Source organism: Tamandua tetradactyla, chromosome 6, assembly GCF_023851605.1.
Source record: "Tamandua tetradactyla isolate mTamTet1 chromosome 6, mTamTet1.pri, whole genome shotgun sequence".
In the NCBI taxonomy this organism is placed as follows: Eukaryota; Metazoa; Chordata; class Mammalia; order Pilosa; family Myrmecophagidae; genus Tamandua; species Tamandua tetradactyla.
Window position 1 is genome coordinate 69,330,768 of NC_135332.1, and position 25,272 is coordinate 69,356,039.

The following is a 25,272-nucleotide window of genomic DNA, read 5'->3' on the forward strand; positions in this document are numbered from 1 at the left end:
TAGTCAATTCAAATCTAAGCTCCACATCACCTCCTGCCTCTCCTCCTACCCACTTTTCCTACTGATTATCAACCTCTAGGGATTATCTAAGACTCTCGGTTCTCAAGAGAGAGCTAATTATTTTAGTGCAATATGCTTGGGAAAAATCTAATGATCCTCTGTCTAGATTGTGTATTCAGTTTCACAGGCCAAATATAAGGAAGGTTAAGGGAAGGAATCTGGCTACTCTAACACAAACATAATTTATTCTTTGGATGTCTTATAAATGGCATGGGCCACGCTCTCTCTACACACACACACACACACACACACACACACACACACACACACACACTTTACAACTAATATATTCCAGATACAAACGTTATCTTGCAGAGGTCTAAGGATAATTCATTCAGCATAGAGCTTTTTTTTTCAGTTTATAGTAACTTCTTGCATCTGTCCTGGGGAAACAGTTATGTACTATATGTTTGGATTTGAGGGGGAGAGATGTATGGTTTTTGGTTTTTGTTGTTGTTAACAGCAGGTATGAAGGACTGGTTTTATCTACTCCCAATGACTCTAACAAGTTTGAAAAGCTAGGCCTTGGAGAACCAGGAAATTCTGTTTAGCTCTCTACCGCCATGTACAGTGGATCAAAGAGAACAGCTCCCAACCTTCCTCTAAAGCAAGGACTTAAATCATCAAGGAACCATCAGACAAAAAGGGGGAAGAGAGAAAAGAGAAAAAATAAAGTGTCAGTGGCTGAGAGATTTCAAACAGAGTTGAGAGGTTATTCTTACACATTATATAGATATCCCTTATTAGTTTATGGTGTATTGGAGTGGCTGGAGGGAAGTTCCTGAAACTATAGAGCTGTGTTCCAGTAGCCTTGTTTTTTGAAGATGACTGTATAATGATACAGCTTTTACAATGGGACTGTGTGATTGTGAAAACCTTGTGTCTGATGTTCCCTTTATGGGTATGGACAGATTAGTAAAAAATATGGATAAAAAATAAACAAATAATAGGGATGACAAAGGTTAAAATAAGTCGGGTAGATGGAAATACTAGTTGTCAATGAGAGGGAAGGGTAAAGGGTGTGATGTGTATGAGTTTTATCTTTTTTGTTTTTTACTTCTTTTTCTAGAGTGATGCAGATGTTCAATAAAATGATCACGGTGATGAATACATAACTATGTGATGATATTATGAGCCACTGATTGTACACCATGTACGGAATGTTTCTATGTTAAGAATGTATGTTCACATGTTAAGTTTTATCAATAAAAATATTAAAAAAAAAAACCATTGGCCAAATTATTCCACAAAGAAAGCATGCTCTCACCACCATTACCCCCACCTGCTCCATTGGTTACCACGGAACTTGCCTGACATTAAACTCTTTTACCTTTAGGTGCGTGTGCCACTTTCAGAAGAACACGAGCCTTGTGAAGTTTGTTTGGTAAAACTTCCTGGGCCACCATTTGTTTACTGGATACAGATTCCTTTAGGCTCTGAACCAGAGTGCTAGACTTAGACAAAATATCAGTGAGCTCGTTCTCTTCCTTGTCCTCCTCTCTATCCTTATCTCTGCTCTTTTTTAGTTTACTCCGATCCAGAGAGTAATGCCACTTTATATTCTCAAACTGGAACATGATAATATTGCTTTCCGTATTGATCACCATTCTGGAACCAAAACAAGATCGTCATCCGGAGGAGAATGGAGGCCACCACTGCCCAGCCTCCAAAATTCCCATTTTAAGTACTTTTGCATCCAGTCCTAAGGGCAAGGACACAGGGAGTGACCATTCGGACAAACAGGATGGTCTAGGGTGGTTGCTGGAAGGGCTAGAGTAGTGAAAGGTGTCAGACAGGGCAGCAGGGGTGGTCAGTCCTGTGGCTATTTTCTTAAAAAAAAAATAAGTGTGAACAGGCCATACTTATTCTGATTGCTTCTCTTCCCGAGTTAAAATATTTTCAAATGAATGTTAGTTCATTGGTTAGGAGTGGGTGCCAAGTACCCTTAAGCACCTTGCACATACATGTCTTGAAATGCACCTCTTTTTTTTTTTTTTTTTTTAGAACAATATCCAAACCCAATGTTGCTACTTCTGTGATGGGGATGAGGAAAGCCTCTGGCATGGAGCCCCTCTCTCCTTGCTGACTCTTGCCCCCTGCCACCGCACTTCTTCACTCAGTCACTCTTGGTGTCTGCATATACTCTAGGTTCGGACAGAACATTTGCACTCTATAAAACAGGGTGATTTTTACCTTCCCCAAACCCCACTCTTACTCTCTGGAAGAAAAGAGCTTCCAAGCCCAGCCTGCCTCGTCCTACCCCACCCCCCACCCCCACTCCCTCATTGATTTCTGTGGCTCATAGCATTCATGGAGCAATCTATTCTCCCCTCTTTGCTGAGACTACCTGTGACTATAAACAAGAAACTGAGATAACAGATGAAGGTTTCCTCCCTGTTCCAAAAGGCTACAATTGGAAGACTCTGGCTGACAGCATAAATCTCTGAATAAAAGTGAGTGTTTGGGTCGGAAAAACCAGAATGGAATTTGAGGAATATCCTTCCAATAAGAAATCCTTCTCAGATTTATTTTTACTCAAGCCCAAAGGAAATCGTCTCTCTTTTGGATCTTGTGAATGATTAAAAAGATCAGAGCGGACCTGTAACAGGGTTTTTATTGAGGATTAATTTACTGAGGCTTAATAAGTCCCCACCCCCAACCCTCTTTCAAATGATAAAGGTCATTAATAAAGTTTCATTAAAAGGAAAGCCATGTGGTTTAAGGAGATGAAGGGATGTCTCCAGTGAGTCTGTGGTAGAATTGACAATAATTTTATCTGATTATTTTTACATACAATCATCCTGAATGTAACACATACAGCGCACAGATCGCTATCTAGGTTATGTGGAAATGCGCTAAAACCCTGGCCCTATCACATAACGAATTAATGCAATATACCATTCATCAATTCCCTCATGGCTCTGGTTTCTATATACTCATCTGCTCGGTTCTCGCAGGCTGGAGCGGGCTACTACCATCCAGAAGCGGGACCCCAAGAGGCAGCCGGTGCAGCTAGCAGGCAGCTGAATGCACACTGGGGCTGGCATTTGCAGAACTGTGGTTCTTGCTTCAGAGCCGTATTGCAACCGTTTTTAAGACACCACCACCCCCGAAATTACATCATCTGATCACCCAAAACTCATGAAGCGTCGAAACGATCTCTGATTGCCTCCAGAATGCTCAGTTTCGTGAAAACTCAATTAGCCACCCCCGCTCCGGCCCCCAAGACTCTTCCTCCACTCCGGCCAAAATGAGAGGGGAGCGCTGCCCGCTGTCTCCTGCCCCCAGCAGATGCAGAGGAGAGAAAAAAGAAAACGATCCAAGCCGAAACTGCCCGCGTTTCTGACCTCCACACTTACCACCCACCTGTTGCCCTGAATAAAGAAGGACAGCACGGGGTCACCTCTGCCGTTGGCTTTCATCACCTTCAGGCAGTTCCCGTTTAAGAAATTGTAAATGCGGATCTTGCCGTCTGCGCAGGCGCTGATCACCCGGAGGAAGAGGAGGGACACGTGCAGGACCTCCCTGGAAGGGAACAGATCTTTCTGGTGAACGGCGGGGTGAGCTTATGGTTTGGGGTACCTTTGTGTGTGCTCGGGAGCCAGTGGTCCTAACTGTCCCTGAAGTGACATTTGCTGCCATTTTGTCATTTCGTCTGTAAATAGTCAACCCCCCTCAAGACATGCCTGTGCGGCCACTTCCCACACGTTATTTTTTCTGTACTTGGCCCCAGTGCCACGTGGTGGCCAAACAGAAAGACTTATGTTGCAGACTTATTTTTTCTTTCTGAGATAGCGATGCTCCTGGTTTTTTTCTTGCAATGTGATTCCTAGCTGATCCCATGTCTACAAAAGACATGCCGAGAAGTATTTAGTGTTTGATTATTTTAAAAATAGTAATAATAGGATGGGACTAAGGTAAATTAGAATACAGGGTAAAAGATAAAAGATGATATTGTATGTGTTCTAGACCTTCACCTACTGTATGGGACCAAAGGCAGAAAGGTTTATTATGTCTAGAACCTAAATTTCCTGCAACACATAACCTAAATCACCTTGTCTGGGTAGCTCATTTGAATCACCCAGACTCTGGGTCCAGAGTGGGAACAAGGCCTTGTGATTCTGTAGAGCTCGGTGAAGTGCCCAGACACATTTCAGACAGTGGTGGGCTGACAATTGGGAGGTGTTGGTGGAGTCCCTTTAGGGTCTGAAGGGGGAAAAAAAAAAAGAAATATATATATATGTATATAAATAAAGGTCCTGAAAGGCAGAAGCCTCCTTGGCAGATTCAGGGAAAAGCAGGGAGGCCGGTGTGGCTTGAAACCCAACTCACAGATCCAAAAATATGATAAATAAATAAATAAAAGTAAGTATAATGAAAGTTCAACAAAGTTCTGTTTTTTTTTTCCAGGATAGACTGTACATCGTTGGAGATGTCCTAAGCACATTTTAGACCACCTTCTGGATAATTCCACAAGGGGTCAGAGATCATGTGGTAGAAGGGTTTGCCACTTTGGGTATTTCCTTTGATCCTGCTGATCTGAGCTTACATCCCATAAGTTCCTGTGGTGTTTGGTAGTTCAGTCTAGTCCATTAGAGCCCAGTGATTAAAAGCACAGGCTTTGGGATCAGATAACCTGGATCAAGTCCTCACTCCACCACTTAATGGCCATGTAACCTGGAGAAAGTAACTTTACAGCTCTGTGTAAAAGGATTTGTCACATTGCTGAAAAGATGTAGTTAACTAAGAAATGTAAAAGTCTTAGCCCGTATCTGGCATAATTGCAGTTATCACCACCTTGGCATAGTCCAATCTCCCTTCAGGTTTTATCTCTACCCTAGAAATAAATTATCTGTCTCCTTCTTTGTTCCTTTGCCATCAAAAGACACTGCAGGGAGTGACATCAGTGAAAATGGTAGAGTAGAGAACTCCAAAATTCCACCCCTCCATTAAAGCAACGAAAACAATGGCAAAAACAATCAGGAACAACTTTTTTGGAACTCTGGAAATTAATCAAAGTCATGTAGGGAAGCATTCATTAAAAACAAAAAAGGCCAAATTTTGCTAAGAACACCAAGCTTTGTGGCAATTTAACTTACCCTACTTCTGTTCCCCACTCCCTAGCCCAGAGGTAGCCTTGAAAAGAGCCCATACTCCTATTACTGGAGGAACCAAGCAGAAAGGACCTCATTCACAGAGAATTATTTGGCCTGTCTGGTGGCTTCCTGGAAGACCAGCTTAAAAGACTTGTCCTTATTTTGTCTGACTAGGAACTTACCCAGTGCTAATGCTGCTACCTGGGAGGCGTTTTTAGAAAAAAAAAAATGTAACAAGCAAATATTTTAATTGCTGGTACCTTAGGCAAAAGATATCAGCTGGGGCAATCAATACACTATTGTGGTGCTTTGAAGCTCTATGTACCCCAGGAAAAACATGTTCTTAAATTTAATCCATCCCTATGGGTGTGCACCCATTGTAAGGAGGACATTTTCATGAGGTTACTTCAGTTAAGATGTTGCCCAACCCTATCAGGATGGATCTTAATCCTATTACTACAGACTTCTATAAGAGAATGAAATTCAGGCACGGAGAGAGAAAGCTACAGGAAGCAAGAAACAGCACATTGATGGAACCCAGAAGAGAAGGGAGACACTAGGAGAGGCTGCCATGTTCATTGCCGTGTGACAAGCTAAAGATCGAGAGTCAGTGGTAGCCAGCCCCAGAAAACCAGTCTTCAGGAAGGAAACATCGTCTCGATGACGCCTTGATTTGGACTTCTTTCCAGGCTCAGACCATGAGTGAATAAATTCCCATTGTATAACCTGACTTACTTCATGATATTTACTTTAGGGCCTATGAAACAAAAACAACTACCCAAAAAATTTTGGAGGAAAGGCTAGGGAATGAGATGTTCATAAGGGCTTTGAAGCATGCAGACATATTCCTGGGAATCTAGATGACCCCAGTTATGCACAGGACTGAACTGAACCTGCTCAGGAAAGAACTGAGAAGGCTCTGAGCTTTCACCCCTAACTGATTCTCTACACTAGCAGGAAGTGAAGACTAAAGCAGAGTTGAAACTGCCTGGCTGAGTTTTGAAGGCTTGGTTCAATAGGCATACAGAGATCCTTGGCAAAGACTGGGAGATATTTTAGATCTAGGTGTTCAAGGAAATATCTATCTAAGCATTAGCTCACCACAAAGTTAAAGGAAAAGAAAAAGAGACTTTGGTGACCACACAACACAAAGAATATGCACATTATAGAATTAGTCCAGGAAAGTCAGTAAACAAACAAAAATACAACAAAGCATCAAGAACAACTAACCCTGGAAAGAGAGTATGTTTTAGTTTCCAGGTTGCTAAAACAAATATCATGTCACAGGTTGGTGTAAATCCAGGAACTGATGGGCTCACACTTATGAGATTAGGAGAAATAAAAAAATTGAAGTATCTGTGATGCTTTCTCCCAGAAGACTGTGACATCTGGGGCTGGCTGCTAGTGATCCTTGGTCCTTGGCTCTTCTGTCACATGGCAATGCACATGGTGGCATCTTCTCCTTTCACTTCCAGTTTCCATTGACTTCCCACTTTTGGCTGCTCCCCATGGGTTCTCTCTCCATATGACTTTCACTGTGCCCATGAAGGACTGCAGTCATCTGGGTTAAACCCCAACCTGACTCACTGGGGCCACACCTTAACTGAAGTAACATCTTGAAGAGATCCTATTTACAGTGGGGTCACACCCACCAGATTACAGACCAAGACCATGTCCAAACTTGGGTACACAGTTCAGTTCATATCTGTTTGCTCTTTGGACCCCAAGGCTTGAAAACAGTAGAGTTAAATTTTTCAGATGGTATTCTAAAGTTTGACTCTCTCTTTGAGGTCAAGGCTTAATAATGAAGATGACATGCTAAGAGGCTTACTGACCATCAACTCGAAGTCATGCAAAATCACTGAATGCAGGCCATCCACCTGTCAATAATGTGGTCATGCACCAAGAAAGCAAACATACACACGTCCACCCACATTCAATTATAACCCCCATAAAGCCGATGTGCCTGCTTAAAATGTTCCTATGTGGGAACAAGGAAATCTAAGACGATTTTTTACTAAATAACAATTCCTTGTTAGATCCCCTGGAAGAAACATTTATTCCTTTTTTTTTTTTTTGTATGCTGTATGGGAGTCACATTTTATTCTTTTTCCATGTGACTATCCCGTTGTTGTAGCACCATTTGTTGATTTTTTTTGGGGGGGGTGGGTGGGGGGTGGAGTGCATGGGCTAGGAATGCAACCTGGGTCTTCAGCATGGCAGGTGAGAACTCTACAACTGAACTACCCTTGCACCCCCACCATTTACTCTTTTTGTTAATTGGGATCCCACTTCATTTTCTGAACATTTTTATAATTCACTCCGGGTAACAAGCATTATTCTTATAGTACAGGAGTGGCATAGAGAAGCCCATAAAACCCATGAGCACAGCAGACATCATTAACTGACCACAATATCCTTCCCAAATCAGCCCAGAGGTGACCTCAGAATACTTAATTGGCTCCAAGCAGTCTCCACCACTAAATTTAAACTGAGAAGAGAAGCTAAAATCCATTTGCTGTCCTGGAATAGAACCTAGCCCACAGACATTTAAGTAAGCTCTTCTTTTAAGCCCATGGTTATTTTTAAACCTTTGGCACTTGGATAATTCAAGCGCTTGTGAACATAAGCTTACTGGGATAAAGATCAATTCCAAAAATTTTAAGTTTAGAGGAATTGGCATTATTTGGGATGGTTCTGCCAATATTTCCAAATTTAGTGGGTCAGAGATACAAATTTACTACATGTGTCAAAAGTATAAAATTTCAGTAATTTTTCAAAATCCACATCTGACATTCTTATTTCTCAGGGGAAATAAGTGACGGAGGGAGAGGGAATGGCTGAGCAGAGATGAGAGGGATAAGGAAATGAGTGACAGGTAGAAGAGGAGGAAAGCGGAAACAGGTGAGGAACAGAGAGGACAAGTGGTCAGCAGAGAGCAGAAGAGATTCCGGTCTAGCTCTGATGGGAAAAGGAAAGAGCACTGAGGTCAGCAATCCAGGCTTCCCTGGCACCTACTTTGGATGCTTGAAGGCCATTAGACATCGCTCGTACTTCCCTACCATGCTCCAGGCCATGACCAGACCGTCAGCACTTCCCGAGAGGAGATGCCACTGGTCAAAGCATAGGCACTTCACTGCCCCTTCATGGCCGCTGAGAGTCTGCAAGAAAAGATGCCACTGTTTCAGCCTCAATCCAACTCAGGTTATGACTACTTTAGGGGCCAAAGCTGAAGGCTTCTTTAGATATATCTCAAAGCCACACTCCATCAATCCAAGTCTGCCATTCACCTCCCATTTACCTGAGCTGATTGTACTTTTTGCTCAAAGGAGACTGGTGGAGATTTATACCCAAAAGAATTGAAAGCAGGGACTTGGTCAGATATTTGTATACCGAGTTCATGGTAGCATTATTCACTATAGCCAAATGGTGAAAGCAACACAAGTGTCTATCAGCAGATTAATGGACAAACACAATGTGGTCTGTCCATGCAATGGAATATTACTCAGCTTGAAAGGAATGAAGTTCTGCTCATGTGACACTATGGATGAACCTTGAAGACATCATGTTGCGTGAAATAAGCCTGTCACAAATGGACAAAATTGCATGATTTCACTTAAATGTAATACATAGAATAAGCAAATTCTTGTAATCAGATAGTAGATTACAGTTTACCAGGGACTGAGTGGAGGAGGAATGGGAGTTATGCATTCCAGGATTCCTGTTTGGGGTCATGAACAAGTCTTGGTAATGGATAGTGGCCAACGGTAGCATAACATTGTGAATGTGATTAATCCACTGAATTGTACACTTGAAAGTGGTTACAACGGGAAATTTTAGGTCATATATATGTTACTACAATTAAATGTTTTAAAAATTAAAAATTAAGATGATGACAGTGATCAGCGGGATTCATGCTTCCCTCTCCCTACTGCATGAGGAGCATGATCAGCTGGAGACCTTCCTCCTGGAAGGTCTGTGGCTGGGGCAGGCCCCTCTTCCTAGAGCACCAGACAGGATTAAAAATCTCCATCCGCTGCTGGGAAAGGGGAGAATTTATGGTGTTCCATCCCAAGCTCCTTGTCAGAATCTGGGAGGGCATCTGGGTCAACCCTGCACCTGCGCCTGCTGGTTGGACCACATGACAGTGCAATTCGTGGGGAAAAGTCCACAAGCCAGTCCCCAGCTTCTCCCTGTGGTCTTGTGTTCCTGCCCCAAGCAATGTCCTATCCAGTAGGACCAGGAGAGTCAGACCCAGCAAGACCATGTTCTGGTGAACATTCAGTCACTTTCAAGATAGCCCCTGTGGCCTCCTTATCAGAGAGTAAGGGGAAAAACACCCTAGTAGCTTTGTTCATCCCCGTATCCCATTCCAGCCCCAGGATGGAATCTTCTAGAAGAGAAAAGTACTTTGCCTTGGCTGCTGATAAAGGCCCCAAGGCCTTTGATGCTGAGTCAGATTGCAGCCTTTCCCCACCACCTCATGCCAATGTGGGGCACAAAGTGGAAGGTGGGGACCCTGACCCTCCACCGATTTAGAAGGTACTCCATTGGCAGCCTTCCCCTTCCATGCCTTAAGACTTCCTGTTTAGTTACTGTATCTTTGTAATTGCTCTCAGGTGGACTGAGGAGCCATGTGGGGGAATTGATCGGTTTCTTCCATTCACCATCATGAATACCTCCACCCCCAAGGCCCCTCTGTCCTCTCACCTTCACCAGCTGGGCTGTGGCCACGTGTCCCCACCCACCCCACTCGACCGTGGTCCCCCTGGCCTCTCACCTTCACCAGCTGGGCCGTGGCCAGGTGCCATACTTTGACAACCCCTCGCTCACAGCTGCTCACAATGTAGGTGTCACTGATTCTGGTAGCCAAAATGGGGTCTTTGTGTTTAAATGTCTTCAAGCACTTCCCGGTCTCCACATCCCACACTAGGGGGTTGGGGCGGGGTGGGGGGAAGAGAGAGAGAGAGAGAGGAAGAGAAGGATGAGAGAGGGTTCCACTCGAGCTCCCCTCAAGGCTAGTCGGCCTCATCATGTCAGATGCCAGCAGGCCCCATCTGGCAGGACACCCTGCAGGCTCGCCGACACCTCCACCAGTCCGTGGCACAGACAGGGCCAGCAACGTAGGTGACCTTGGTTCTGACCTTGGATCATTGGAATCCAAATGCTAGGCAGCTCATCTCCCACAAGCCTCTTCCTCAAGCTTGAGAAAGGCTTGCTATTGAGTAGATTTCAGGCACCGTTCTCCTGAACCACGCGGTCTATACCTCCGATACCAACACCCCCACCCAAAAGAAAGCCTTCTATCTTTATTTACATTTTAAAGTATGTATGCATGTGACTTTTGGATTTTATTAATGAAGAAATTGTCACAGATGGGGTGGGATTATGTTGCTTCCACATAAACTGTTAGAGCAACTGCTGAGCATCCTATAGGTGTAGGGTCGACATGAGATCGGGTGAGTGGGTGGGAGAACAGAGAAGGAGGATAGTAAGAGATCAAAAGTGTGCGCCACAAATTCAAGGATGTGGACATTACAATCTGCTTCATCAGCCCCCAAAGTACCTTTTTCCTTAGGCGAAAAAGTGTTCTTAAACTTCATCCACTCCTTTGGGTGTGAGCCCTTTGTAAATAGGACCTTTTGATGAGGTTGCTTCAGTTAAGGTCCAACTCAGTCAGGATGTTGGACTTTATTAGCGAGTCCCTATAGACAAGGCCTCAGAGGAGAAAGTCACAGGGAGCAGCCAGAAGCTGGAAGTCATTGGAACCCAGAAGAGAAAGGAGAAGCCAGGAGAGAAAACCACGTGCATTGCCAAGTGACAGAAAAGCCAAAGACCAAGGATCACCAGTGGCCAGCCCCAGAATGCCACAGTCTTCTGGGAGAAAGGTGATGATGATCAAGGTGATTATGCCTGGATTTTTTTTTACCTCTAGCCTCAAAAGCATGAGCCTGTAAATTCCCATTTCTGAGCCCCCATTGCGTGGTATTTGTCTTGGCAGCCAGGAAACTATACCAGTAGCCTAAGACAAAATGATGACAATAGCTGATACTTGCATTATCCTAACAATAAGCCAGGCACCACTCAAAGTGCTTCACATGTATTTGATTCATTAACGTCACATGATAGCTACTGCTATCCCCTATATTACAGATGAGGAAACTAAAGCAAAGAGATACAGTAATCTGCTCCAGAAGGCACAGATGGTGAAGGCAGGGCTGATATTAGAACCCAGAGAGTCAGGCTCCAGAAGCCATGCTCCTAACCAATTATGCTAGGCTAACCCTGACTATGCATATATGTATGTTTTTCTTCACTTATTTATTCCTTATATATCTTGGCCCTTTTATCAAGTTAGCAATGAGTCAATCGAAAGGTGAATTGCAAGATCCATTGGTAAGGTGCCCTGGTTTAATGAATTTGAAAAGTGGAGGAGGAGAGTTTACTTTTCAAGTCTTTAATTGTCTCATTTTCATTCTGTGTTGGTAACCCTGGGAGGTGGGAAGAGCCCAGGGGACACTGGCAAGTTGGTGCCTGGGGCCAAGATTAAGCTGAGGCCAGTGATATTTTTATATTTAATTCATCGTGGATGCTCTGCATTAATTTTGATTTTTTAAATATCACATTAAAATATTTATCTTGGTCATGGAGTGCTTTGGTGCCCCCTTAAATTTTAAATCTAAGGCAGGGGACTAACTGGCTTCCTGCCCTACTGAGTGGTCCATAAGACTGTCTTGGCAGGCCCTGTCCATTCTTCAGCTTCTTCAAACCCTCACCTGAATCATTTTCATCCTTTCTGACCCACTCCTCAAAGGAATCATGGCACTTAGAGGTTCAGTCAGGTCAAGGAGGGGAACGAGGTAGAGAGTGAAATGGCTTAAGCAGGTCTGAATGTTTGCATGTGTATCTCCATTTCACTGCCTTTTCCCACCTCTTTTTCCTCCACCTAACCCTAACGTACTGGGGTTTCCCAGGTCCCTTGCTTCTCTTCTCTTTTCACTCTTTCTTCCTTCTTTTCTGGGAAAAAAAATCTCACCTACACCTGTGGATCCACCTTTCCTTATAATAGACAACTACCAGTTTGATGTATCTGGAGCCCCAGACTTGTACAGCCACACCTCTATCTGCCTCCTGGAAATCCTCACCTGGACATCCTTGGAAGTCTCCAAACTCAAGGTATTCATTTCCTATCACTGCTGTGAAAAATTAACTCAAGCTTGGTGGCTTAAAGAACACAAATACCTTCTCTTACAGAAGTCCAACGTAGACCACCTTGGGCTAAAATCAAGATGTCGGCAGGGAGGCACAAGAGGAGAATCTGTCTCCTTGTATTTCTAGCTTCCAGAGGCCACCCACACTCCTTGGCTGGTGGCACCTTCCTCCATCTTCAGAGCCAGCCACATTGCCTCTCCCTGACCATCCATCCTAGTCACAGCTCCCTTTGATCACAGCCAAGGAAAGTTTCTCCACTTTTAAGGACCCATGTGAGTCCATTGAGTCCACCATGGTAATCTCCCCATCTTGAGGTCTTTAACTTAATTACACCTGCAAAACCCTTTTCCCATGTCAGGTCATGCAGTCACAGGTTCCAGGGATTCAGATGTGGAAATCTTTGGGGGTGGAGGGCATGATTCTGCTCACACTACTCAACTTCTCCCAAACTGAATTCATCACTTCCTCACCCCAACCCTACGCTGCCCTTTTCTTCAGCTGTAATTGTTATTGCCCTTAATTGGCATTTCCATATACTTACTCGCTGGAGTTAAAAGTTCTGGCCTTATCATGCGCTTCTCTTTTTCCCTCACTTTTAGTACCCAGGGGGCGGTGAAGTCCTACCTCTCCTCCTTCTAGAAATCTTCTAAATGAATAGTGTCTTCATTGGTTTCCTACCTCCAAATGGCCACCCTTCTCCAAATGCTTCCTCCACACTATCATCCGTTATCCTCCTCAATTTCATGTTTGATCATGTCAGTCCCCAGCTTAAGATGTATTTACGGCTTCCTATATCTTACAGCATAAGGATGCTCCTCCTCCCATAACACAGAAGGCCTTTTATATTCTGGCCATAAACAACATTACCAGCCTCATCTCCAACACCATACACTGCAGCCAAGCCACACCAAACAACAGGCAATTCCCTGAGTATGCCATTTTCTTTCAGCCTTCTGTTCACATATCTGTGCTGTTCTCTTTGCTTGGAAGGTTCTATGTTCTCCCTCTTCTCTGCATGCAAAACTACTCATCCTCAAGACCACGCTCTCATGGTACCCTCTATGAGGGGCTTTCCTAATTTCCTCTGATTTTCATGACCCCTTAGAACTCTGCATGTAATTTAAAGCCAGGTGGCTTGGGTTCAAATCTGCATCTACCACTTAGAAGCTTTGATCTGGGGGCAAGCTATTTTTCTCTCTGAGTTTTGGAGTCATCAAAAACCTTATGGGGTTTTGTGAGGGTTAAATCAGGATAATAGATGTAAAGCATCTATAACAGTGCCTGTCACCAAGTTAGAGCTCAAAAAATGGCAGCTGTTACCCCTCATATATTTCTTATAGCTCCATTATATTGTTACATCTCCGTCTCTCTTCTGAGACCACAAGCCTCTTGAGGAAATAAAAAGCCATTCCATATTCATTTCTTTCCCAGCCCCTAGCACAGTGACTTGCATATTATAGCTATTCAACAAATGGTTGCTGAATTAATAGAGGGATGGGTGGGTAGATGAATAAAAAGATAAATGACTGCCTATATAAATGAGACTAGCCAGTGAACATTTCTGCAACCCATGGATTTGGGGAAACGTCTTAGAAAGTTTAAAGCATTTCTTTCTCACCTTTCACCTGGCAATCTCTTGCTCCAGATACGAGCCTGTTCTTATATAAATCCATGCAAGTGATGGTTCCCTGGTGGCCATTGAAGATGCGAATGCAAGTCCCACTTTTTATATCCCAGTATCTGCAGGAATCAGGTCAAAGAAATGTTTTGAGATTTTCTAAGGGCCCAAGACATCACACTGTATATAATTTCCTTTACATTGACAGGTAGTTGGAAAGTGGCAGAGGTTCACGGTTAAAGCTAAGAGTCCAAGGTTTGGATGTCAATCCCAGCTGCAGCACCAACTGGGTGTGGAACTTTGGGAAAGTTACTTAATTTCCCTGGAAGCTTCACTTCCTCACTGATAAAATGGAGATGATACCTCATAGGATTTCTGTGAAGAAGGAATTATACTAGTACAGTGATTCTCAACCAAGGGTGATTTTGCCACCCAGGAATATTTGGCAATGTCTGTAGACATTTTTGGCTGTCACAAGTGGGGAGGGGTGTGCTACTGATACTCGGCACATAAAGGTCAGGGATGCTGCTAAAACATCCTACAATGCATAGGACAGACCCCGCAATAAAGAATTCTGCAGCCCCAAATGTCAGTTGTGCTGGGGTAGAGAGACCCTGCACCTATGAAGTAAGGCTAGAATGGTTAGGGACACATAGAAAATGCTTGGTAAATGTAAGCTGGTACTTTACTAAAGGTGAGAGGGTCTTTTGGAAGGACCACCAGCCTAGCATCCTTGGCACCAGATCAGCAGTCAAGCTGATCTTCAAACAAGAAGAAGGACAAAATAATTTGCCATAGTTGCTTAGATCCAAAATATGTTATGTATATTTCTAAAGCATATCTAAGAGATATATGGAAATGTACATAAGCCATGCTATTTTTTGTAATAAATATATTACAACTTTTTTTTGCAACATGGCACAGTAGAACATAAAACAGTGGGCTCTGGATCCAGGTGCCCAAGGTCTGATCCCAGGTCCATCGGTTACTAGCTGAGTGATCTTGGGTAAGTTATTGAAACACTCTGTGCTGCAGTGACCAGATCTGTAAGTCGGGGATGCTAATGGCACTGATAGAGTTATTGTGAGGTTTGGCACATAATAAATGATTAATAAGTGTTTCTTTTGTTTTACTTTGGATATGTTAAGCTTTACCTTCTAACACTTCCAAAGGGCCTATGGCTTTATCAGTGCCACAGTTTGTCAGGGCCTACCACGCACCACAGTGCATTTAATGGTGCCCCAGCAGTGTAAAAGAAAGCATTTCTTTCTGAATTCTGTTTCTAGAAACATGGTAGACCAGATGTCTTTATTGATTTTCTTAATTTATGAAGAAAATGTATTTGATGAGCATTCCTAGAAAATTAGGAATAGAAGGAACTTTCTTGACTTAGTAAAGCTTATAAACTAAAATCATAGAGCAAGCATTATGCTTAATGGGGAAACTGTAGATGTATTTCCCCCTAAGAGGGGTAAAAAGATAAAGATGCCCACTCTCATTGCTATTGCTTAACATAGCACTGGAAGTCCTAGCCAAAGAAAGGAAAGACAGTATAAGTATTAGAAAGGAAGATACATACTGCCATTATTTGCAGTTAAGAACATCTACATAGGAAAACCAAATCAACACATATTTCAGAACAAATAAGAGAGGTTAGCAAGGTTTCTGGATACAAGATCAATCTACAAAAAATTGATAATATTTCTCTACCAGCAATAATCAATTTAAAGTATAAAAAATAAGATACCATTCACAATAGCAAAAAAATTATAAAGTACATAAGCACTAACTTAAATAAGAATACACAAGACCTTTATGGAGAAAATTTTAAAGCTCTAAGAAAGAACAAAAAAGATGATCTGAATGATTGTTTTTCCCAAATCTATAAATTCAATGCAACTTCAATCAAAAGTTTAGTTAGATTTTTTTGCAAACTTAATAAACTTATTGAAAAATCTCATAATGCACACTTCATAGTTAAGTTACATAGAAAATAAAATGAAGAGTAGAACTTGTCCTACCATCATATAGTAAAATATTCTCCAAATGCATAGCTAAAAAGAAAAGACCAACCTTAAAAAAAAAAAAACAGGGTGATTTTGCTGCAAGAACAGCAAAAAAAAAAAAAAGAGACTAACAAAATGGAATAGAGAGTCCAGAGACATTCTCATGAATATATGGAAAATAACCATGTGATAAAGATGGCACCACAAATCAACAGAGAAAATGGGAGGTTCTGTAGTAGATGCTGTGGGGAAAACAGCTTGCTTTATTTGAAAATAAATAAATAAAAAGGAATCCCTAGCTAACACTGCATACAAAGTTGGACTGTAAATGGATTAAAGACCTGACTATGAAAGGTAAAACTATAGAGTCAATAGAAGAAAATGTTGGAAAATATCTTTGTGACTTAGAGGTGGGAGGGACCACAGAATAAGGCAATACAAAAAAAGATAAGCTGATACATTTTATTACGTTGATGTTATGAATTTCTATCCAACAAAGAATACCATGAACAAAATTAATAGACCAAGGAAAGAATAAGAGACGATATTTGCAATGTTAAACTGAAAAGGGATTTATATCTAGAAAGCACAAGGAACTGCAAATCAATAAGAAAAGTAGAGTAGCCTCAAAAGAAAAACAGGCAAAGAAATTAGTCAAGCAGTTTAGAGAAGAGGAAACTTCGAAAGCTAATGAGTAAATTCATTAATTACTAGAGAAATGCAGTTGGAAGTGATTTCACACATATTCAACTGACAAAATTTTGAAAGTTGGATGGTGCCAAATGTTAATAGGAATGTGGAAATATAAGAGCCCCCAAAATGAGAGTGTAGAGCATTGAAAATCATTCTGGGTGGCATGCTGGTATTTCCTAGTCAAAATAGATACTGTGCATCCTATGTCTCAGCAAGTCCACTCCTGGGTACGTGTCCTTCAAAAATGTTGCAATGTGCATGAAGGGACACAGATGAAGATGTTCACTGCATCATTATTTAGAGTCAACCTAGCATTCCTCAGTGGGAAAATAAGTAGGTAAAAGATGTATGCAAACCTTGGAGTACTACCCAACAGTTAACAAGAACCAACTAGATGCACGTGTGGTAACATGGATGGATCTTGGAAACAAAAGCTAAAAACGAGATACCTACCATGATACCACGTATGTGAATTATAAATACATACATGAAATATATCAATACACACTTTGAAAGAGCACACTTAAATGAAAAGATACACATCTTAAAAGACTAAAATGGTTGTCCACAGGAGGATGAGAAATAGGAGTGAAGAATGAAGATAAAGTGTAATAAATAAATAGACACATCTATAAATAAAACAGAACTGGGGCCTTGCATAGAGCAAGGATAATAGTATAATGAACTGAGGAGTATCATTAACTCCATTCCTATCACCTGAGGTCCAAAAAGCAATAAAAATAAACCAATAAACAATTGAGAAAAATACAAAGGTCCAAATATAGCCAAAAATCCTCTCGAAGAGGAAAAATGAGGGGAGGGGAATTGCCCTACCAGATAGGAAGACTTAAAACTAAAGCAATTCAAGGAGTGTGAGGGTAGTTCAGTGGTAGAATTCTCACCTGCCATGCAGGAGACCTGGGTTCGATTCCGGGCCCATGTACTTCCAAGAACAAAAAACAAAATTCAACAAATTGTGCTGCAATTACGGAATACTTACATGGAAAAAGAATGACAAGTGACCCTGCCATACAGCATGCAAAAGAAAAAAAAAAAAAAGAACAAGTAAAAAACTAAAGTAATTCAGATAGTGTGGTAGTGACCACAAATCATCAAATAGACTAATTAATGACATTGAGCAGAGAGTGCAGAAGTAGAAATATATCAACACTTGTTTTTTGAAGGTAGGAAAAAGGATGCTGAGATAATTGGGTATCCAAATAGGGGGAAAAATAGGAATTGAACCATTGTTTCCTATGAGGACAAAAAAAATCTATTTGAGGTAGATTTAAGACCTAAAAATGAAAGGCAAAACTGTATATTAAAAACTCGTTAAAAAGATACTGTGGGGGAAAAAAAGATACTATGAGAGAATGTCATTCTGACTTTAAGTTAGGAAAGGATATCTTAAACATGTCATAGAAATTGGTAGAAAATACTAGCAACACAAAAGATGAACAAAGGATGAGTATCCAGGATATATAAAGAGATCTTAAGAATCGATAAGAAAAGTATAAACAAATCAACAGAGAAATGGGCAAACAAACAAAACTGAATACGAATTTCATAAAAAAGGAAACATAAATGGCTCCAAAACATACATGAAGATGTTTGACCACATTAGCACTCAGGAAACTACAATGAGTAGTTTATTATTTAATATCCATCGGATTTCAAAAACATTAAAGACAGACAATACTAAGGTTTGGTGAGGATTTATAAGAAAGGATATTCTCATATCCTGTTGAAGGACATATAAACTACTATAACCACTTTGGAAAATAGTTCAGTACTCTTACCTGGCGACTCCACTACCAAGAAGATACCTTTTTAAAAAATCTCCAGTATGCAGCACCAGGAAATGTGTTCAAGAATGTCTACAGTAGCATTCTTTGGAAGAATGAAAACCAAAAACCAAGGCAAATTGTCCATCAACAAAACAATAAATAAATAAATGAGTTATGATATATCCATCCAATAAAATACTACAGCTCCATGAAAATTAATTACTGCTACTACAGCAAATGAATGACTCTCAAAAACACAGTGGAGTACAAGAATCAAGTGAAGGACAAATTTTAAAAATCTGATTCTATTTGTATCAAGTTCAAAACTAGGCAAAGGTAATCGATGCTTAGCGGTACATAAACAGGTAGTAAAAACTACAGAGGAATGCAAGGGAATAATTAGTTTAATTAAATGGGAGGAAGAAAGAATAAGGGAAGAGCACAGTTGGGGCTTTAGGGAAAGGTAATGTTTCAGTTCTTGAGTCCAGGGATGTTTATTATATTGTTAAAAACATATATTCAGTTGATCCTCATTATTTATAGCCTCCATATTTGAGAATTCACCTAATCACTACAATTTATTTCTGACTGCAAAATCATTATGCTTACATAAACATGCACAGGAGTAGCGACAAATTTTTGAGTTCCTGATCTGTGCATTCCCAGCAGAGGTCGAATAAGGTGACACTCTGCATTCTTATTTCAACGCTCATACTGTGAACAAGTGTCTTTTCCACTGTATGTTTAGTGCAATTTCTGTGCTTTTTGTTTAAATCGCCCCACCCCCCCACCCCACCCCCCAGTATAGCGCTGTCTGGTGTTTCTAAGTGCACAAAGGCTGTGATGCGCCTTCTGGAGAAAATATGGGTGTTAGACCAACTTTGTTCAGGTCTGAGTCATGAAGCTGTTGGTGGGGAATTCAGGGTTAATGAATCTACAGTGTATATTAAATAAGGTGATTTTAAACAGAAACACACCTAAAGGGAGATTATGCATTGACCGGCTGATGAAAATGTGACCACATTTGCACAGGGACCTCACCTTCTAATTCCCCCAGGAACAATGGTTCAGTTTTTTAATGATTCAGGGTTCATGGCAACTTCTTAGAACACAACTACCAGGAATAATGAGAATCGATATCTAGTGAACATTTTAAAACACTATTTTACATCTGTTCTATATTTCATACCTGTAAAAATCTTACTTTTCCCTGAAAGAATCTATAAAAAGAAATAAAAATTATTTCTTCATCCAAGAATGCTAAAAAAGAAAAACACTTTCTGACTCACAGTCTTCAACTAGAAAATACATCTGGTCATTGTTATAAATCTATCTCATTCAAAGCTTAAACAATGTAAAAACTGTTGGTTTTTAACCTTGTCACCCCTCCCCAAAAAAAAGAGTGGGCCACTCTAGAGATCAACATCATTCTGGAGAACTTTAATAGCTACAAAATGGAAAACACTTGTCCACCAATGGACTCCAAGCCCTGAGTGAACTGGGGGTCACAAACTCCATGAGCCCCTCACCTGATGGTCAGGTCGTAACTTCCGCTCAGGATGAAGTTTTCCGCTTCACACAGGATGAGGGCCCGGATGCTCCCAGCATGTCCTCGGAATTCGACAGGTATCTGGTTTACTTGTTTAAGGTCCAGAAGATGGATCTTCCGATTCGATGACACAGCTATCATATCTCCCCCAGAATAGTGGATGACTCTGTTTTGGTCCCACCTGAGTTGCCAGGAAAAAAGGATTATCCATGAAAGAGGAGACAGTGTCCTTTCCAGAACTCATTCAACACTGTGGCTTTCTCCTGCAGCAGTGAAGTGACAGGAGATTCTGGGACTTTAGGTAAGGGAGGTAGCAGAAGGCATGGCCAATTGTTAATAGACTCTGATGGGCATCTATAAAGTTGTTGGCTGTGGACTTTTCTATTGGGAACCAGCAGCCCATGCAGAATATCTGGATATGAACTCTTGTTGCTTGCCTGAATGTTTCATTGGCTGTGGGGTCCCTCCAGATTTTGTAGGTACCACCTGTTTGTTACTACATTCTACACGGTATTAGTTATGCCGGTGAACAGCACAGCCAAGCTCTAGGAGGCCTGTTCCACCAGAGATAATGGTGAGGGGGGTTTGCAATGGGGGCAAAGCATAGAGGTCTTAAATGGTAGTTCCCGGAGAATGTGGACGCTGCCAGCCACGTGTCCTCAGTCAAACTTATTAGCTCTTTGCTATAGGCTTTTTTTGCCTCCACTTCTTCTTTCTAAGTCAAATAACACATACTTTCCCAGTTTGTGTTCTTATAACGCTTTATACACACACACACAGCTTCTCTCATGCTCTATATGAATTGTTCATGTTTTTTTTTTAAAAAAAATCTATCTCCCCTAATATGCCATGGGCCTTTCAAGGGAAGGGTCCCTGGCACCCTAATTATACCCCACCAAACCGTTCATGACTGGCATTGAGTACACATCTGCTGAAAGGGACTGAACTGCATTCAGCAAGGTAGGGATGTACTTCAATCTATGCTTCTAGAAACCTCCTGGGCAGGAGTCCAATAGCTGCTTCTCTTTCAATATGTCTTAAAGCCCATCGATACTTAAGTTTGAACCTTATTTATTTTCCCAAAACTCTGTTGGACAGTACACATACTCTGTGAACTGCCAATAGATGTTCTAGGAAAGCACCCACCTGGTCTGATGTGTTCAAGAAAATGAGGTTAAACACACTTAAATAGCTTCATTTAACATATAATTCTAATGCATGTTAAATCCCCAAGAGAGAGAATAAGAGTCCCATGAGACAGAATAGAATATGTGTTATTTCCCAATTTTTTTTGGTCATGGAAACCTTTTAACATGGAAAATCTCAGGGAAACAACTGGGAATTCCCATATGCACTGCATATTCCACTGATTTATGTATTTCCTTTCCTCCTCCTTTTTTCTATTTTCCCCTCCCTCCTGTCCTTCCTTTTTCTTCTTTCTTATCAATAGCCAATGCGCATATATTATGTTTCAAGTCCTGTGCCGCTAGACACCATGGGAAATATGAAAATGAGTCGAGTAAGACACAGAACTTTCACTCAATGAACTTATAGTCGATACAAGAGCATTAGTTGATTTGACTTTCCAATCTCAGGATTATAAGCAAATAGGCAAAATATGAACTGAGACACTTTTGATTATGAATGGGACACTATTATTTGTTTCCTGGAACCACAGAACATGGTGGGATTGCTCTGAATAAACAGGATGGATAGTTACTCTAAACATGGGGAACAAATCTTGGTATTTTTGTCCTCGTTTGTCTAGAGTTCAACCACTCATCATCTCTTCTAAAGAGCCCTGATCTCTGAACTACGTATCAAAACCCAACTTAGCCTTTACTCAATCTGCTCTGTCTTTCCTCCTTTTGGTCAAAATTTTCAAGGTGCAGTTTGGTATGGTTAGAGTCATAGTCAAAAACACAGTAGAGATGACACTCAGAAAGCCCTGTGAGTAAAGACTGAAGCCCCGGGTCTAACAAATAGCAGATATTTGATATTTCAAGATCTTCTCATGGCATATCCAAATAATGTTACCTTATGCAGTCACTGTAAATACGATTTTCATATTTAACATGAAAAGATAGCCACTATATTTTGCCAGAGTGGGGTATATAAAAATATGACTCCATTTCTTTTTAAATGTGTGTATATATGCATAGAAAATCGTGGAAAGATATATATCAATATTAACAATGGCTATCTCTTGGACAGAAGATAGAGATTTTTACTTTTCTCTATACCTTTCCTGGAATTTGAGGGATTTTTTTTTCCAGTAGCTGCATATTACTTCTTAAATTAAAATAAAACAACAGAGAGTTTTTTAAAAAGAAGGATTTCTTGTGTGCAAATTGTGCAAAAGATAATTTGCCTGTATAGCCAACATTTATAAGGTAAAAGTGTCTGCCATTCACTGCTGAGTATAGCACAAAATCAAGCACGTATTGTCCAAACGAGGTCTCACATGAGTGTGGGGTTGGGACTTGGGGTGAGGGGAGATTTGCAAGGCATAAACAAGGGCCAGGGTTCCTAGGATACCAGTGTTGGTCCTGAAGATCTGGGTCCTGACCCAAGTACCTACGTGTCAGACAGAATCCGGATGTTGTAGGACCCACAGAAGACATTTCTCTCCTCCATCTGGACTTGTAGGGTCTCCTGGTTCTGGTATGCAGTCCACAGGTTGTAGTCGGTCTGAGGGAACAATTAGGGTCAAAGCACTAGGCAACTTGACCCCAGGGCCCCAGATGTGCTTCCCGCTAGAATCTACCCTGGCAAGAGCACAGGATCAAGAGTTCTTCCCTCTTCAGGCTGTAGCTGCTACTGCGTGGTGATGGGAAAGGGCCATTGAGCTACTAAAGTGAGCCAGCAAATGTGCAGTCAATGATCCAAATTCTTCTTTCACTTTTCTACCCGGTCTGTCTGATTCCATGAACTTTCAATGCCGAATTACAAATGTCTCTGATGGCACAACTTCTCTAAAAACATGCCAGCAAAACGAAATCACAAGTACTCTTTGGCTGACCATTTTGCTGGAGTCAAGATTTTCACATTCATATCATATGTACATGATAGGATAAGGCCTACTCTCAGGGAATTCCTTCCCTTCCTTGCTTCCTTCTTCCTTCCTTCCTCCCTCCTTTCCTCTTTTCCATCCTCTCTTCTTCCATCACACACATTATGAGCAGTATGGTTTACCAGACATGCTAAATCCTGACACAGATGACTGAGTCAGGGAGACCAGTTCTACTCTTCTTCCCAATCTTAGCCTCTCCCCTCAGATAACCTCTCAACCCACCTTTGTTCTCAGTCTCCATCTCTGGCTTTTCACACGCATGCGCGTCCCATCATCCGCCACTTTAGGAACTGGGATGGAAAGCCTGTTGGCATAATTAGGATCTATTCCCCTAGTGTAGGTCCCCTAGGGAAAAACAAACAAGCAAGCAAAAAACCCAGAGTGGCTACTCTTGAGCCCTCCTCTCCAGAGGAGAGAAAATAGCTAGTTCTGGGCAAGATCTAAAGCTGGATAAGCACTGCTAAACTAAGGAAGGCAAGCCTACAGCTGGTCAGTTATGCCAGCAGTTTGTGCAGATGAAATTGAGGAGGAAAACAAATACCAAATGTCTGGAGGGAGACCAGCAAAAGGTCAGCAGTTCCCAGCTTTCCAGACTGGGCTGCCTCATAGTTGCCGACTTTCTCTTATACTCTGCCATCTACCTCTACTGGGAAAAAATCTGAGCTACTAAGAATCCATTGATTCAGTATAAAGAAACACAGAGGTATAAATGGTGGAACTGATGACAGTTAGGGGAGAAGTTGCATTTTAATCCAAAATTAAATTTTGTGGACGCTTAAACATCTTGTACATCGGCTCACCTCTCTGTAGTTTTGAGAGTTTCACACACATCTTGTGCTGCTAGAAACTGGATGATAATGGGAGAATGAATATGGTAAACAGTGTGAGGGCAAGGAGGGGGAGTCTAGACAAGAAGAAAGGGATTGCTTAAGTCTGAGAAGCAGCAAATATGAGCAGCAGGGGGCTCAGCTAAGGGACCACCAGGGAGAGTGAGAGCCTGGAAATGAAGCTGGTCTACAGATCATCCCCTCCCATTCAGGAATTACCTGCAGGATAGCAGTTTGGTTCTGAATGAATGTGTGCATTGAGTGGTCCATTTTGACCTGCTGGGCCAGGGCAGCCCAGTGCCGGCTCACAGAGATGCACCTGTTTAGGGAATTTTTATCTAGCATGCCTGAAAGGAAAAAAAAAAAAAAGAAGAAGATGGAACCAGGAACCTCAGCCTTGAGCAAAGATGGAATGTCTCTTGAGGAATCCATCAGTACACCCCAGCATACTTAGAATGTGCTTGGAGAGGTGGATGGGAAGGTGGCGGATGAAGTCCCGGTACTTGCTGAACCCAGAAGACAGGTCTGCGATGGCCTTCAGATCAACCAACAGTTCCAGAGAAGTGCCATCTGCCCTGGACAAGTCTGCCTTTTGGGAAAATTGCCTGTTCATCTCGGAGATACACTGGAGCGAACTCTTCCATCGTTCCTCTAGAGGGAAGCCAGAGAAAAGTACGTTGTTGTGTGGTCTTTGTGTAACGCCAGGCCAGGAGTGAGCCCTTACCAACAACTTTCTTGCAAAATGAAAGTCATCAAAGTCTACCCTTGGGTCAATGGGTTTTTGTCATTTTTTTATGCCATGTGAAAATACAACCTCCCAAACCAAATATACAAGTACTTCTCAGCCTTCCCAACTCAAGGAGCTAGGAGCCCACAACATCAAAATCTGCACTGCTCAGGGGAAGTGGCACGATGTCTGGAATTTCCCTGAAAATACCCCAACAAGAAAAATGTTTAAATTATTTTAAAAGAGGGCAATGAATGAAATAAGATTGGTTAAATGTCAAGAATTGTTGAAGCTGGGTGATGGGTACATGGGTGCATATAATACGCTTTCCTCTACTTTTGAAATTTGAATTTTTCCATTTAAAAAGTTTTTTTCTTCTTTCACCTATACTCCCTGTTTCTTATAATTGTTTCATGAAAATATCTTGCTTCAAAAACCTACTTAGTACCTATTCACTGTTGGCAGGGAAGCAGAAGCACAGTCCCTTGGAGGGCAGTGTGGTAGTTCCACAGGAGGCTAGGGGTGGGGTTGTCATATGATCCTGAAACTCCGTTGCTTAGTATATACCTGGAGGAACAGAGTGTGGGGACACAATGGACATTTGCACCCTGTGTTTGCGGTGCC

At 41.7% G+C, this 25,272-nt stretch overlaps 1 protein-coding gene across 2 annotated transcripts in view; it reads right to left on the bottom strand.

The window, feature by feature from the left end:
* The window catches only part of FBXW10B (F-box and WD repeat domain containing 10B), a 36,806-nt gene that overhangs the window by 6,673 nt on the left and 4,861 nt on the right, over positions 1-25,272 (bottom strand). The window contains exons 3-12 of one of the 2 annotated variants that reach the window (XM_077166067.1): positions 24,372-24,572; positions 24,141-24,268; positions 23,317-23,439; positions 22,603-22,712; positions 20,002-20,202; positions 13,987-14,108; positions 9,937-10,085; positions 8,175-8,317; positions 3,427-3,585; positions 1,391-1,668 (exon numbers count right to left, since the gene is read on the bottom strand). In XM_077166067.1, coding sequence (XP_077022182.1) covers positions 1,391-1,668; positions 3,427-3,585; positions 8,175-8,317; positions 9,937-10,085; positions 13,987-14,108; positions 20,002-20,202; positions 22,603-22,712; positions 23,317-23,439; positions 24,141-24,268; positions 24,372-24,572 — 1,614 coding nt within the window. Of the gene's footprint in view, positions 1-1,390; positions 1,669-3,419; positions 3,586-8,174; positions 8,318-9,936; positions 10,086-13,986; positions 14,109-20,001; positions 20,203-22,602; positions 22,713-23,316; positions 23,440-24,140; positions 24,269-24,371; positions 24,573-25,272 lie in introns of those variants that run through there. The other variant, XM_077166068.1, reaches the window with a different exon arrangement.